Source organism: Silene latifolia, chromosome 9 (genome assembly GCF_048544455.1).
Source record: "Silene latifolia isolate original U9 population chromosome 9, ASM4854445v1, whole genome shotgun sequence".
NCBI classification, from domain to species: Eukaryota; Viridiplantae; Streptophyta; class Magnoliopsida; order Caryophyllales; family Caryophyllaceae; genus Silene; species Silene latifolia.
This window is the reverse complement of record NC_133534.1, coordinates 128,172,833-128,190,365: the sequence shown is the minus strand read 5'-3', so window position 1 is coordinate 128,190,365 and position 17,533 is coordinate 128,172,833. Positions and strand designations below refer to the sequence as shown.

At 34.8% G+C, this 17,533-nt stretch overlaps 1 protein-coding gene across 1 annotated transcript; it reads left to right on the top strand.

Moving 5' to 3' along the window:
- Window positions 1-11,377: 11,377 nt before the first annotated feature.
- Window positions 11,378-13,812, top strand: LOC141601579 (uncharacterized). The gene is made up of 8 exons (XM_074421873.1): window positions 11,378-11,533; window positions 11,621-11,891; window positions 12,199-12,273; window positions 12,388-12,472; window positions 12,671-12,948; window positions 13,062-13,182; window positions 13,390-13,447; window positions 13,657-13,812. Exons 1-8 carry the CDS (start codon window positions 11,378-11,380, stop codon window positions 13,810-13,812), a joined length of 1,200 nt encoding a protein of 399 aa, XP_074277974.1.
- Window positions 13,813-17,533: the final 3,721 nt, after the last annotated feature.

Here is a 17,533-nt window from a genome sequence, read left to right as displayed (position 1 = left end):
ACGGTTCCTTACTTTTATATCACATAACCTCAGTGGACATTTTCCTAGTTTTACTCCCCTCATTCTTTTCCTTTACACTCGACAAAATCAATTAACCATTCAACTCCTTATTACTTCTTCCTAACTCTTTAGTACTCCGGTTACCTCCTCATTGCTCCAAACTCAAATCCCATTATTTCTTATCGATATCTTCTCACTCCTTCTGACCCTGGATCTTCTCTTATCATGCTATCACTCACAGTTATCACCAATCAGTCCAGACCATCTCATGTTATCACTCACACTGATCACCCATTACCATTTCATACCGTTACTTGTCCAAGGAAATCACACATTAGTTTTACCTCTTGGTAATGCAAATTCCCAAACTCACTCGTTATCTGCAAACCCACATCGCTGCATAACTCAATCTAAGCTCTTTATACACCATATCTTTCCATTTACCTATAACGACCTTTCCGTTATATATATTCTTAACCAACCGAGTCATAACTACCTCCCTTCATAATCCTGAAACATCCAAAGTTACCACGTATAATTTGCATCTCTCATTTCAACCTTTTCATTCTCACGTTCCATAAACTTACATCACCCCTTGCCCACCTTCGCTTACTTTTACATTACTCAACACATAATCATATCACTCATCTCGTCTCACAAAACATGCTCTATGCCTTAATAAGCCATACCGATCTTCCTTTTATTTTTCCTCTATCTATCACAACCACATATAACTCATGTCCTCTCCACCGAACTCATACTCACCATAGGTGCCACTCACTACACCATAAGATTGGGTAACTTACGCATCAGGATCAACATACATGTAAAACAATGCAAAAAGAAGCAAAATAATACCTTTGAATTAAACATAATATGCAACGAAATCAAAAGATAAGCATATGACCCAAAACAGGGGTCACTAGATCGAGTACAGGCCGCTCGATCGAGTAAAAGACTTACTCGATCGAGTAGGTGAAGGTCATAGACACGTAAAACAAATTACCAGGGCTACTTGATCGATTAAGGGCTACTCGATCGAGTAACAAGAGGTGCACTCGATCGAGTGAGGGCCACTCGATCGAGTACCCTACGCATTTCTCAACACTGTCCAGTTTTCGTATAATGGTCATAACTCACTCGTTTCTTGGTCATTTTGGGAGTGTGACCTATCGTTAGAATCGTAAAAGAACAAGCTATCATATCCAACTGGAATCACATTAAAATCATTTATACATCTCAAGTTATAACAGTTTAAAGACAACTTCTCTATAATCGAAAAACATAACTACTTGATTTTTACTTCCAAACAACTTAAACGACAACAAGGTATACAAAACAACTCAATACTCATAAAACCAGCATCCCTAACCACATGTTACTATCTTCAAAAGCCAGGCAACAACATCCATTATGCACATACATCATTCAACTTACCAAGCATGTATTACCTACATGTTTTTATTCTATAACTTTACGCAAACAAAATCACAAATATATAACATCAAGTCTCCTATTCACATGTTACAAGCATAACAACATTATAAAATCTCTTCCATCATACAACATGCTTTATCAGAAATCATATTATCATGCAACAATTATTCATCTTTTTCCACCAATTATTCATGCTCTTACTCAAACTTTCAGCTATATAAACTCGTACAACACTACCAACAATATATATATATATATATATATATATATATATATATATATATATATATATATATATATATATATATACACACACACACACACACACACATAACTCTATGTATAATTCAAACCAAACAAATTTTCTTTCCGTATTTCTATATTGCCATATCGTAAAACAACTTCTACACAACTATTATGCTTTCAATCAATAATGTATAACATCACCTCATTATCATCTTTCTCTACACATTCCCCATTCTCCACATACATACATCCACTGATTCATGCCACACATTACTATATAGGTACACAATTCACAAGATAAACACATAGAGATCCTGACTCATATCCCATGGTGACCGGTTCAAAAATTGTAGGGCGAGTTCGCGACTTTAGGACGTCTCCCAAGCCTTTGCATTAGCTCCTACAACTTCTACCCCGGGTTCATTTTAATTTGACTCCCTATAATCATTAGATTCATTAGCTAGTTACAGGTTTCGGGATCATTGCTCTGATACCACTTTGTGACACCCCCATACTCCAAGTGCCTTACCAGGACCACTTAAGGTATGAGAACGTCACCATCTCGGTTACCCGAGACAATGATAATCAAATGACAATGAAGAAACATAATTTAAATAACAATATAGTTTAAAGTGATTACATGTTCAACACCAAAACTGTTAAACTGAAATACAAGGTTCTCAGACGGTCTACTGATAAAACTATCAAAGCTATAAAATATCGTCTGACACAGCGGAAGACTTCTAAATGCCACGTGATGACTCATCCCAGCTATCCCATACGCGTCATATCATACCTGCTCAATAACTGCTCACCATCCCCGAATGGATCACCACCGTTTTTAAATCATTTAAACGGGGTCAGTACTAATTACACAATCAAAGCCACACTGAAACAATCATATAAAGAGCTCACACACAATCTCAGTCTCTATCTCCAGTCACCTCATAATTGACTACACACTAAAGTGTGTAGCCCTGCCAGAGTATCCATCGCAACAGATACTCCTCGCCGCCAGTGAGGGACCGCAGCCGTTCCCATCTAAGCCCCGCTCATCTCCATCGAGCGATACACCCATGTTCATTAATGTGCACACCCCTTCTGTGGCGGGTTCCACAGAAGGCGAATCAAGGGCGTGAAGTCACTCCCGCAAGTGACTCCACTCAGCCAGGGACGCACCCCGAAGAACACAAACAGATAAACAGCAACAACAATACAACATCAACAACCGTCTGAATCAATCAACAATCACTAACTACAGCACAATCACCACACACATCATGTAACTAATACTGAGTAGGGAAACCCTACCTGGAATGCAACCACCACAGACGATCTTGCAGCTAATCAAAATCGTTCTTCAATACAATCACCTCATATCAAACATACAATCATACAATCAACATCTAATAAACACAATACTCCCAAAACCCCCAAATTGCCCAATTAGGTTTTCAAATAAAATCAATGAAACAACATAAAAATTGTACTAGGACCTTACCCACAATACGACGGTCTCAACGGCGTAAAGAACACAACGATCCGATGACTCTAGCCCTTAGGATTTGCCAACAACGCGACGAGAGAGAACTTCGTAACTTCTTTTTCTTTTGAAAGGTTTAGAAAGGTGAAAAGTGATTAAAGAAAATGACGGAAGCCTTTTATATTAATCTCGCGTTATTAGCAAAACCCGTCAGAATAAACTCGTAAAACACACTTACTCGATCGAGTTCTCCTACTCGATCGAGTACCCAACTTACTCGATCGAGTACCCTACAAGCAGACTACTGATTTGCGTCAAAACTACTTACTCGACAGAGTAAGCCCTACTCGATAGAGTACCCAAAGACTCATAAAACCGTAGTATTACAAGACTTGTTGAAATCACCTACGTGAGTGTGAAGGATTGACCTCCTTCTATGAGAGACTAGGCTATCTCTCTAGAGCACTCGTGAGAATCCCAAGGTTCATTTGGCCATAAATTTGTTGAATTGTATCGCGGAACTCGTCTGGAACTTAAGGTGAGATATGTGTTTGGAATTTACCCTGGTGTCTAGGAGTTCAAGATTCGTTCACTCTTTAGGTGATGAAAGAATTGTTCCATTTCACTATGTGTTAGTTCAAATCGAAAGATACTAATTCTTAAGTATCAATCCTTATTAATATGCTCAGAATTTTGTCTATAATTTGAATTAGTGAGGGATTGTTGGAAGTAATTCAAAGGCTAGTAATGTTGTCTAAATACATTACATCATAGAGAAGCCTTCCCTTTTCCTCGTAAGAGAATCTCTATACTTTCTCCACTACTTGCATGATTATAGACACTAACTCTATGTTTTTGGCCCATGTTCATGGTGGTGGTTAGGCCACTAACTTTGTGGTTATGGTGCTAATTAACCACTATAAATAGAAAAGTGTGGTCATTTGAGAAATACACAATTATTACATTTTATTTAGGATTTTTTTAATCAAAAACTACTTTATATTTAGGGGTATTTGTAAAATACTACTTTATACTCCCTCCAATTCATCATAATGATCCTCTTTGAGATGGACACAATACTTAAAGAAAAATGAATAAAAATGAATAGAGGACAAATGTGAGGTTTATTGATAGGAGAGAGATGAATTATTATGAGTTAAATAAGGAATTTTGGGGCCAAAACATTAAGGAAAATAATAAAATAAGAGTAAAAGAGTTGTGTGGGGTTTGGTAATAGGAGAGAGGGATGAATAAAATAAGAGTAAAAGTTACCAAAAAAGGAAAGGGGGACATTACTTGAATAATCCGTTTCGGGAAAGAGGGAACATTATAGCGAATTGGAGGGAGTATTATTTTTCTTATTTTAGACTACCTTTGTTTTCTCTTTTTTTGGTCAGAAACTACCTATGCTGAAAATATGGCGAAATTTTGTTGATTTAACGACATTAACCCATCTCACATTACTCTCTTAACACCAAAAAACAATGATCAAATGCGTTCAAACCACAATTTAACTTCAAATAAGCATAATTTATGTTTTCACATTTCAATAATAACTACGAACATCTCTTAAAGTTAAGTGTAAGTACATCATGACTTCTTAAAATAAGATCTAAGCAAGTTTGAAACATAAAAGACTCATGGGAGATAAGTTAAAGCCAGAAAATTGACTAATTCCGTCTAGACTCTTAACATAGGTAGTTATTGACCAAAAATAAAGAAACCAAAGGTAGTTGAAAACAAAACAAAAAATATAAGATAGTATTTTTACAAATACCCATAAATATAAGATAATTTCTGACAAAAAAAAAACATTTTTATTTACTGTAAACTATGGAGTACTAAGTAATTAGTATATACACGTGTTGGAAGTAATGCAAAGGCTAGTAATGTTGTCTAAATACATTACATCATAGAGAAGCCTTCCATTAATTTCCTCGTAAGAGAATCTCTACACTTTCTCCACTACTTGCATCATTATAGCCACTAACTCCATGTTTTTGGCCCATGTTCATGGTGGTGGTTAGGCCACTAACTTTGTGGTTATGGTGCTAATTAACTACTATAAATAGAGAAGTGTAGTCATTTGAGAAATATACATCTTCATATATCTTTACTACCTTCTCTATGATAATTTTGAGCATACCATATGAGTTCCAACTCCTAATAGTTGAGTACACAACTTTGAGGAGTGTTGTGTGACCTTGGGGGACGACGCCTATATCGATTTGTACCGTAGTCGGGGCGATTTCATTTCTCATTCAGTGGCCTCCATACCACGACACAACAACATCTATTCTCTAAATATATTTTCGTCCTTATAGTGACCCTATATTTCCAACAACACGTATATACACCCATACAATTAAGATTGAGTTAACCAGGATTCTATATACTAATTATTTCTGTGATATGAGGTAATATCGTCTTTACTCGACATTTTGTGATCCATGTAAGCAAAAACTTTGCTTTAGAGCATCTAGTGCTAGGAGAATATTGCAGTATATTGATGTTCCCGTTTGGATCGAATTTGGACAGGTCAGGAAACCGACAATATTCTTGTCCAACGAACTTTTGTTCACAAGTCCGAAAAATTGTGGCGTTCGTGTTGAAGATCGATTGAAGAATTTGGATTCTTATTTTCTTATTTTGCAAACCCATGAAAATTTCGAAAAATTATCATGGATATAAAGGGAGGTATTGGAGAATATCAGGGAGGTATCATATGATTATATTATGATATCGAATAATATATTGTTATGAAATAATGTTAAGTTACCATCTTTAAGAGAGTATGGGTCTAGATTATGATATGTTACCTTCGTCGATTATCAATGGAACACAAACGAATCCAATAATACAACGATTATCTTTATGAGCTCTCTTATCTCAAATTCTATCATCTGGCAAAATGCATGTGGACTAATTGATGTAGGCTAGGACTTAAACTTAGGGGAGCGAATTCAGCGCTAGCGAATGTGTAATAATATAAGGGTAAACTCAAAAGAAATCAAAAATTTGAACTAAAACCTTTGAAATTACATCTATTAACGGGGATAAGCACCCCCACTAACCCCCCTAGCTCCACCACTTTATACGAAGCATTTAGGTGTTGTCTCACCAGAAATTTTTTGCCTTTGTGCAATTCTATACTGGTTTGTACTTAAGGTTGGCAATATAATTGACATTTCATTTCTTTTTTATCTCAATAAATTTGAAGCGGGTTATATCATGCACATTGTTTGATGTGGCAAAAATAAGCTGATTTGAATGATTAGATCTGATAACCTGCTTTAAGAATTCAAAAATTACAATCCAAAGTTGATTTGATCGAAACACAAATGGTTCAGTTTAAATGACCCGATAAGTTTGAAACGGCCTAAATAATCTGACCCGAACGTACTTGTGCTCGAAATAAGAAGGTACCATTGTGGCATTGTAGATTTGTGGACGAACATGACCTAATTCTAAATTACCCATATTTTTCAGGATACTCATTTATCACAAACTGCGGTTAGAAACTCATAATCTAGAACAATACAAGAAGGATTGAAATCGGGAATACTGATAAATGATAAGGCTTTGTTACACAATGTTGAATGGAATATGGTTCCAAAATATATGGTTCCAAAATATGCCCGTGATTTGCCAATTCCTTTAGCTACATCTCGGGTTTCTCAGCCATCCTTTATATGGGCGGGTATTTGCAAAGCTGTGTCTTCGGCTAAAACGGGGATTTCTTGGAAACTTGGGAAAGGCAATTTAGTGGATATTTGGTCCAGTCGTTGGATTAATGGTAATTTGCCTTCGACTACGGTCCCTATTCCAAATCCTTTACCGTCTCTTTCTGAGTTCTTACTCCCTTCGGGTGACTGGAATCCTTTCATGGTGTTCCGCTATTTTTCTTCATCATGTGCTAAGAAGATTGTGGCCATGGAACCACCTGATCAGAATTTTGACGATTTTCTCTATTGGAAATATACGGAGGATGGCAATTATTCGGTTAAATCAGGCTATTCCATTCTTTGGGCTGCGTCTCCAGCTGCCCAATGTATCCGCTCTTTTGTCCACACTTTTCCTTGGAAGCATGTATGGCGGCAAGGAATTCCTCCAAAAATCTCAGTTATGTTATGGCGTTTAGCTCACAACATTATGCCAACAAATGATAATCTAATTTCAAAGCGGGTACCGGTTGAATCAGTATGCCAGCTATGTCGGAATTCCCCTGAAACTGACGAGCACTTGTTTCGTTCCTGTGAGATTGCCCAACATGTCTGGAAAGCATCCGCTCTAGGGATAAACACCATAGCAAATCCATCTACCCCATTTATCTCGTGGATTGCCGACTTCGTGGTTTATCTGCAAAGGCAATCTTTAGCATCTGCTCCAAATTGGTTGCTGATTTGCTTCTGTTGTGTCTTTCAGGCTATATGGACCGCTCGTAATTCTGTGCTCTTCCGAGGAAATATTGTCAATCCATCGTCTATCTGTCAACTTCTTGACCACCTGCTACACTCTCTTCATCGGCCTTCCGGGGTACGTCCTGCTCAAGTGCACAACAATTATGGGAGTCTTATGCCCTCTGTTGAGTTGGGTCCTTCAATATCTCAACGGGAAAGGAATTTGATATCTGTTTCGGCACATCATATCCCAACAACAAACTGTTTCACCTGCTGCATCCAAAGTTCCGATTTGAATTTCTCCGAATCAAGTGAAGTTCAAGCTCTTACGCTTTTTGAAGCTTCTACTAGAGCTCTTTTAAGGGCAATGCGCTATGCCCACTCCGTGGTTTTGACTTCTGTTAGTTTTCAGGTTACCTGCTGTAAACTATCTGCAGTTCTGGCAAACTCTTTGCCAGTCCCAATTAGTGTTCGGAATTCTATCCGAGAAATCCGCACTTTGTTTGTGATTTACCCATACTGGTCTGTAAGCCTGGCAACAGGATAGCTACTGTGTATTTCTATCTTTCTTTAATATAAGCAGTTTATCATTGTCAAAAAAAAAAAAAAAAAAAAAACCAATGTTGAATGGAATACGCTTTGTTGGAAATATTGTACTCCGTATCTATTCAAATCATTAGTCCTAATTCCTATGGGGTCCTACAAAAAGCAATTAAGGATAAGGATTGATAGACTAACTAATACGAGTAGTTGAATATTAACTTAAATTGAAATTGGTTAGACTGTAGTCGGGGTTGGGCAATACAATTGGAATTTAGATCCTCTCCATTACCTTCTTTCTATTTCCTCTCTAATACAACCATATTTTAATATATTTTCTCTCACCATTCATTAAACCTTTATTTTTATGAAACGATTACAAGCGTTGGATCATCACAATATTTGATCCGGACCGTTGATAAAAAATGAATGTCCATTTCTTTTGAGGAAATGGAGAGAATCCGGACCGATACAATTGACCCCTTCTAATTGGCTCTTTCCCTTCTCCACCTCTGAGAGAACAAATATCATATTTATTTAAGGGCTAAGGCGGTTTTATATAAACATATTATCAAATGCAATGCTAGACGACTGGTTTTTACATTGTGATTCGTAATCTGCTTGTGCTCGTTGTTGGATTGTAATTGAACATTTACAAAATTATTATATACTTCCTCCTATTCACTATATTCTTCCCTATTTCCTTATTCGGATTATTCGAATTTTTTTCCCTATTTCTTTTTGTGGGTTGATTTGTGTGGTCCAAATAAATTGCATGTGTGGTAGTGTGTTTTGTGTGGTCCAAATTCACTTTCTTATTTCTTGTGCAAAAAAGAAAGGGGAAGAATATAGTGAATAAGAGGGAGTATATAATATGTTTACGTGAAAAATGAGAACTTGTTAAGTCGATCACGTAAAAAAGAAATTGTGTAACTAAAACTAATTGTATATTGTGGCTAGGTTATGCATGAATACGAAAATGTGATATTCATCCATACGATTTAATAAGAAACGGAAATCCTCCAACATTAAAATCGAGACTAAAAAACAGTTGAATTTGAACCTATGAAAGTTGGAAGAATACACTAAATTATCTAGAAGGTCTTTAAGAACACATTTCATAATCCTTCCTAATTTTTGTACCAAAAAAATGAACTAATCCTTCCTAATAACGGATAAGGATGGACTAAAGAAAATGTTAGAAGCCTAGTTAGTTGGGGACAACTAAATTGACTATATTGTGGTGTTTTTGTCGTCGATTGATTAGACACAGACATTCTGGCCTGGTGCTAGAAATAGGCATAATATAATCCCATATGGTACCATAAACTTTAGTATTGAGTTTGCTACCTACCAATTATAGAAAAAAAACCCTCACGATAGGGAACGCCGACGAAGCCCTACCAACTTTTTTGTTTTCCTTTTCTTTTCTAATTACACTCCATCTTATTGAAGACGGCCACTATCCGTCACAAGCTGAAGACGGATAGTGACACTCTCACAAAATGGAAGTGGAGGACAAGTAGGGGTATCCATTTTTATTTTGTGAGAGGGACACTATCCATCTTCAACTTGTGACGGATAGTGTCCGTCTTCAACCAGAATTTGTGTTCTAATTAAGGTGGGTTTTTTTTAAACGAATACTTGTGTAAGGCGGCCTATTCAGCTAATATAATTACTAGTTTAGACCCCGTGCCCTGCATGCACGGTATATAGAGTTTTCTATATAATTTTTCACATTTCTCATCATTGAATTTTGTTTTGAGAAAAAAAAATTGAATTTTGTTTTGAGAAAAAAAAATTGAATTTTGTTTTGAGAAAAAAAAATTGAAACTGAAAATTAATCACGAGAATTAAGTAATAGGCTGAAATATATTTAATAAAAATATTTTTATACCACAAAGCTAATGATTTCATTTTATAAATTTTTCTCAAATTTTTTTGTCATGAAACTAATAACAACGATTTACAGTTTTATTTTTCTACGTGGTATGGGTCAAGTCATTATCTAATATTCCCTTCTATTCTCTATCTTCCTTCTTCCACATTAGTTTTAGACAAATCTTATCTTTATTAATCCAAAAGACAATACTCATTCCACAGCTGCCACGTCATTAATGCAGCCCCCCCCCCCCCTCTTTTTGGAAATCCATGTTATGGTGGAACCCGTTAGTGTGCAATGTTTTTATTTATTCAGAATTCTGGCTATACGTACATACGACAAATTCCGTCTCAGAACAAATATTATGAAAAAATATTATGAAAAAAATATTATACATTCCGAATAAATGAAGTTAATGGCTATAAGCGGAATGAATTACAAATAGGAATAAATAAAACTAATTACAAATAGACGAATTACATAACTTTTAAAAAAAAAAAAAATAATAATAAAATTACATATTTACGAGAAAGAATTACATTTAATTACGGGATTGAATTACATATAATGCGAATAAATTACATCCATATTTTTTAAACACTACATAGTCCGATATATTTCTTAAAAAAAATCATGACGGAGTATTTACTTACAGTATAAAACTCGACAACTCAAATATCAGTCGCGCACACCGAATTTGGTAAGTGACAATGATAGGCTACCGAGTTAATTTACACTTCAACAAGCATTCTAAATTAAATTTAATTTTTTTTCTCTAAAAAAACAAATAAATGTTTAAATTATTTGAAAATTTTAAATTTACAAATTTAAAAAATTATAACATAAATAATTCACAATTGTTTAAATAAATATTTTTTTTAAAAATAACACGATAACTAAACCATTGTAAAACTTTAAAATATGTTTTTTTTTAAAAAAATAATCCTCTTAGATCTGTACAGAAAGTCGTTCATCACCGAGGATTTATTTACTTGGAGCAAAAATTCTGGCAACTTTACTATCAGTCGCGCACTCCGAACTCGGAAGATGACAATGATAGGCTACCGAGTAATTTCTACTTCGACAAGTACGTTTTATAGGCAACATTAATATCGTCATGTTAAATAAAGTTGGACCGTCCAAACTTCAAATCAGAAACTGCATGATAATAAGAGAATTAGTTTATTCTGAAATAATGTCATATGCAGTTAAATATGTGATGGCAACAGTTACAACAGTTTTCAAGGAGTGGAGTTGTGGGCTAATGGCAGTAGTGGGGAAGTTAGGGTTACATAAGAGGTCATGTTGGCTTATAAATAGGAGTGCAAACTTCCAGATTATCTCACACAAAAATTAACGTTGCAAAGACAAACAAAAGCTTAAGAGATAATGGCACATATCCAGAGTATTCCAATTTCGAGCATCACCAAAGAAACAGCGAAGATGGAGAAACTAACTGTTCGGGTTATGAGATTGTGGTACAGAAAGTCAGAGACAAAGCCAAATGACGTGCAAGGGGTAGAACTCATCCTAATCGACCAAAATGTAAGTCTCCTTATTTTTCCGGCTATTTTTAAACTATTGTGACAAGTATTTGCTTAAGAAATGATGAACTAATATGTATGAAATCAGGGAGACACCATTCAGGCATCAATCAACGAGAGGCTTACTCGGCTTTTCTTAGAGCACCTTAATGAAGGGAGCATATACAAAATCAGAAGGTTCAGCATATCATCAAACCGAGTGGGATTTGACATGGCAACATATCACCCGTGCAAGATCTGGTTCGACTACAGCACTAGGGTCGTACCCATTCCTAATGCAGAGATACCACTTTGTACCCATGCTTTCTACACTTTCAATGAGGTCGTCATTGGTGCAATGCCAGATAGACTTTATATTGGTAAGCAACAAATGCCTAGATTTTGTTTTCATATATGCATCATAAATGGTAACTAACAAGAGTCGAAAATTCTGGTGCAGATGTAATTGGAAGGTTGGAGCACGTTTTATCCAATAAAAGACAGTCATGGCAAGATGAGGGGGACTATTGTTTTGGGCAATAATCTGTAAGTTTACTCTAATGAACTATATTCTATAAACGATATATTAAACTTAACACAATCATAACATAATCATTACAAACTGTTTTTTCAGGAACCAGCAGTTGTGCTGCTCATTGTTTGGGGACTATTTTGATCAAATTTCAGAAATCGAGCAAGAGTTCATTAACAAACAAAAGCTAACGTTGGTTATGCTATTCGTGAAACGTTCTGTTTATGAAGGTATAAAATTCTGGTCCTTCAAAAAACAAATTCAGCAATACAAGCACTTTTATTACATACAAAGTATAAAAAAAATGTTGGAATTTTATTCACTCATTATGTTCTACTATGCAGGGGAAGTTAGCATCACATCAACATGGGGTGCAACGAAGATATTGGTTAATCCAAACATGAATGAGCTGAGCGTGTTCAACAATAGGTATGACAATTAAATCCATTTTATGTGATGAGATCGTCTTTAGGGCAAAAGTAAATGCAAACATAGTTAATGAGGAGAAAAATACACAAGAAAAAAAACAGTCCAGAAAAATACAGTCCAAATACACTTTGAATTAAAATTTTTTGTACTTTCCCATTTCAGCTTACCTTAAATTAATTACACCATTTTCCATACCAGTTTTCCAGATGGTGATGAGACCGTCTTTGGGGCTCCAGAAACTGTTGCGTACCATCCTCCCATCCTCGCAAGTGCAAACATCAAAACGTCAACGGACATAACAAATTTAACCAAAGGAGGGACATATGTCACAATGGCAAAGATTATTGAATTAGATACATCTGGTAATAGTTGGTATTACTACTCATGCAAAGAATGCAGATCAAAAGTGAAGCAAGGGGAAGATGGGTTGTGGTATTGTGAAAAGGAAAAAGTTAACAATAATTGCACAATGAAGGGTTTGGGCGTGCCATCACCAATTCCAAGGTTTAAACAATAACTAATAGCTTATTCAATAGTTCTTCAAACAATTACAAAATTGAATACATTTTAAACAAAAACTGTCTTGCAGGTTTCAAGTTAAGTTTTTTTGTTACATATAAAGCTCCAGATTTGGTTGAATTCATTATTTGGGATGATGTAATGGTTGATTGCTCGGGAAAACAGCACAAGCAATCCTTGATGAAGATGAGGTAACTATGAACTCATTTAGAAATAAATTGCAGTAATATAAAAGCAAGTTATAATGTTATTGACTAATGTTTACATATCATTTCAGATCTACACTGTCGTCCCTCCCCCAGATTTCAGGCCTTTACTTGAAAGGACATTTGTGGCAAAATAAGGGTTAATCAGTTGTTTAACATTGAGCAAAAATCAAACTCATATGGGGTGATCAGTTTATGTGATGATCCAAGAACAATTGCCAAGTGGGATGCCATGAATAATGCAAGAAAGGTATGACATCAATTAATGACTAATTTATACAAACTTAACTTTTTTTGTTTACATTTACTAATAAATATCGTCCTCTGTTTTAGGAACAAGCAATTTCAACTTCAACAAGGGACACAACGAGAACCGACTCAATGATGGTGAATTGAATTTCAACTTCAACTAAGTTTTTTATACTAATGACTTTTTCAGTAACCATTTTTTTTTGTTAGGAGGAAATGAGAGAGATAGTTGAGTTTGAACCTGTGCTAAATTCTGAAGAGATCACACCACAGAAAGGTGTCGTGCTGATGGCTGAGGCATCCGACAAATCATCTGCAACAAAACTGAAGGAAATTAAGATGGGCAAGCAGCCTATGGCGTTCTAAAAAACATTTCAACTTTTAAGCAATTTCTGGACCACGTTTTTAAAGGACATTTGTGTTTTTGTTTTTGGACTTTGTTGTTTTCTCTACTGTATTGGACCAAGTTAATTTCAAGTTGTAATAAAATAATTTATGTAGTCATAGATAAGGTAGATGTGTAGCAAGTTTATAATGCAGAAAATCCAAGAAGCTGAAGGACAAAGGGATGCTACTACATTTCAAATATGGAGCTTTACGGACAGCAACGATTGGATGCAATATTAAACAAGAAAGTAAGTAGATGGCAAAGATGCATCATATTGGAAAAGCTAGCAACATCATTAAATAAACCTTATTTATGTTCTACGTTTCTACTATTTTATTTCAATTTCACGAAGTATAAATGTAATTTTCTCAACATTATCTAATATATTTCTTTACTTTTCATTTCCAATTTATGAGACATGTCATTAGTCATTAATAAATGAAGTAATGACCAAAAGCAACATGTTTTTTTTTTTTTTCAAATAACAGTATTAGGGTACATCCATTATTCAACCCACGAGTAAACAAAAAATTTTGGACGAGTAATTGACATATATTGAAAAACATCGAATTAAAAAAACAGATGGATAAATTTGCACAAATTTATAACACGTTTTGAAAATGTACATTAATTAGTCAGGGAACGTGTAAACAAAAACTTCTGGAAAAACAATGTCAGTTTTATTTCAGCTTAAGTGACGGTTTAAATAGTTATGGTTAACTAACCATGATGCACTAGATGCAGTTTATAAATTAGTGGGCAATTGCGGATTAAACTGAACTAAGTAGTTATGCATAAAGGTGAGAAATGGAAGCAAATCAATTCTCAAACAATGGCCTGAAAATGCATTTATAGAATACAAATCAATCAAACACATATTTAGTTTACCTGTATATGAAGTTCAAGTAAATAGATAAGCAACAATAATCTGACAAGCGTTGCACATATTTTGTATCATCTTGAGAAGCATCAAAACATTGCTGGGTTAAACATGGAAAACGGGAATTCAAGAAGAAGCCAAAAAAAGGGGAAGACAGCAGGGAATGAACACGGAAAATAGTATGTTTCTTTAATTTTTTCTATAAATAAAAAAATTAGTTACAATGTGTTATTGATTACTTAAGTTCATCTGTCTTTTATGAACAATATGCATGCTTCCATGGAAAAAAAGACTGATCCTATATCCTGTAAGTTAATAAAACAATTTCATTAGTATTAAGTTCATGAGTATTACTTAAAAAGGAAAGTTTTATAAACAAACAATGATTAAACTTCACTTAACTTAGAATTTTGAAACCTTCAGTATGTGTCTGCAACAAGCAACATTAACAAATGTTAGTAAATTATCTTTGCAGAAAGGGTAATATAAAATTGAAAGGTATATTACAAGAACAAAATCAGCAAATATACTTAACTTTTCACATGTCAATAAATGATCTGCAAACAAGTGTAGAACAATTAGTATGATTTGTATATATTAGAATAGAACTGACAATTCCAAAAAAAATGAGTTGAGAAATGTAACAAATTGATTGATAATTTATGATTGCCTTAATTAAAACCGGAGTGTGAAAGACGACGTTGGGTTGGGTCAGGTGGCAACAGGTTGGGTTGGGTCAACATTGTTAAAAAAAGGTCGGGTTAGGTCAACCCCAGTTGGGTTGGGTCAGGTTAGGTCAACCTGTTGGGTTGGGTTGGGTTAAGTCAACCAGTTGGGTTGGGTTAGGTCAACCCGTTGGGCTGGATTGGGTTAGTTTAATCCATATTGGGTTAGGTTGGCTTAGGTCAATCCATGTTAGGTTGGGTTGGGTTAGGTCAATCCATGTTGGGTTGGTTGAGTTGGGTTAGATCAACCCATGTTGGGTTGGGTTGGATTATGTCAACCCATGTTAGGTTGGGTTGGATTATGTCAACCCATGTCGGGTTGGGTTGGGTTAGGTTAACTTGGGTTTGGGTTTGTTGGGTCGGGTCAACCCATGCAGGGTTTGGGTCAACTCAGGTTTGGATGGGCCAGGTAAAGTCAGGTTGGGTTGACTCAGGTTTATCTGCCATGGGATGGCTCATGTCAAGACAGGTTGGGTTGGGTTAGGTAAACTCATGTTAGAATTGTGTTAGGTCTGACTGGATTGGGTTGGGCCATGTGAGCCATAATTGGGTTGGTTCAGGTGTCATAGAATTGGGTTAGGTCAGACTCAATTGGACTTCTACACGGTTTTAAGTTGTGGACGGGTTAAATTTGTTAACATTGTTCTATAGATAAAGTACAACAAAAATTAATAATGCAATTTTCAAATTTACACTCGGTTTTATATTTAACCAATAATCTAATAAAACTGTGAAATTAATTTTTCAAATAACAAAAAAAATTGAATAATTAATAAATGCAATGAAGTGGAGAAACGTATCATATTCATTCATTGAAAACAGGAAATAATTAATATATGCAGATAAATGCACAATTTTATCATATTTAGTCATTGAAAACACCAAAAGACGTATCAAAATACGAGTACTGTCACATTATGGAATTTCAATCAATTAATCTAGGGTTTTTTTTTTTGAAAAAACACCCTTAAGCAGCATAATTTTGAACATGTTTTGAAAAAATTTCAGAGAATAAACTTGGATTTTTTTTTGACATGCATAGATCTCTGCCTTCCAACTCGAAAAACATGGTAGAAACCACAGTTCTATGATTGTGAATTAAAATTATCCAATTTAAAAAACATGCAAGAACCACAGATCTTTCATTCTGAAGTAATACAAATAAAAAACCATGCAACAACCACGGATCTTTCATATTCAATGTTTAATAACAGTAGTCATTTTTAGGCAATATTTTCAATAACAGTGATAAAAAATGAAGACTAACAACATAACAACTCAATTAATAAATTTTTAACATCTCTTTTAAAACAGATCTAATATATTATGAACTAAATCGCAATAGATATTAACAAAATAGGTCTTTTTATTGTTTATAGCATTTGTAAGTCAATATACTCATAGATCTAATAAAAAAAGTGTCGAAAAATGCAAACAATGAAATTTATCTTAAATATTAATTTGCATGTCTATTTTGTAATGAACATGTTTCACTCAAATACCGTAATCAATTGTTACATGCAAGCATCTAAGCAATCATTTTAGAATAAATCGAAAATAATGTGAAAATATGAATTTAGGCGGCGTAAAAAACATAAAAGAAGAGATGAATAATGAAATTACCATCAATAGATCATCTTCAATAGACGCATCTAACAACCAGAGTTGGAAACCTTCACCTTCTTCATGAATGTCAATCTTGTTGAACCATATAGTGTATATGTTTATGTTTTAATGATGTCAAGGTGCTTTATAATTTATATACTTATTGCGTGTAATCGTTTGTCTAAGTTTTTTAGATTATCCAATACAAACAACAAAGGAAGTTGTGATGAAATTATATAAGAATCAAGCCTCAATTCAAGATCAAACGATTTGAAGATTCATTCAAGATTTATGTGAAGACGAAGTCCGTCTAAAGATTAATCAAGCTTGGATGATGACGTAGCCTATATTCGAAGATCTCTGATACCCGTCGCTGTGAGTACCAAAGATAAAATTTATAATTCCTATTAAGACTAACCTAGGCTAGTGGTAACAGGGTCGATCCGCAAGGAGGCAGTTGTAAACTTTAGTTGATTAATGTTCAGTCTG

Excerpts from the sequence above, each read along its gene's own strand:
- LOC141601579 (XM_074421873.1), top strand. The coding sequence starts at position 11,378 with ATGGCACATATCCAGAGTATTCCAATTTCGAGCATCACCAAAGAAACA. Across the intron at positions 12,274-12,387 it reads GAAACGTTCTGTTTATGAAG|GGGAAGTTAGCATCACATCA; the intron begins GTATAAAATTCT and ends TCTACTATGCAG. Across the intron at positions 13,183-13,389 it reads CAATCCTTGATGAAGATGAG|TTTATGTGATGATCCAAGAA; the intron begins GTAACTATGAAC and ends TGGGGTGATCAG.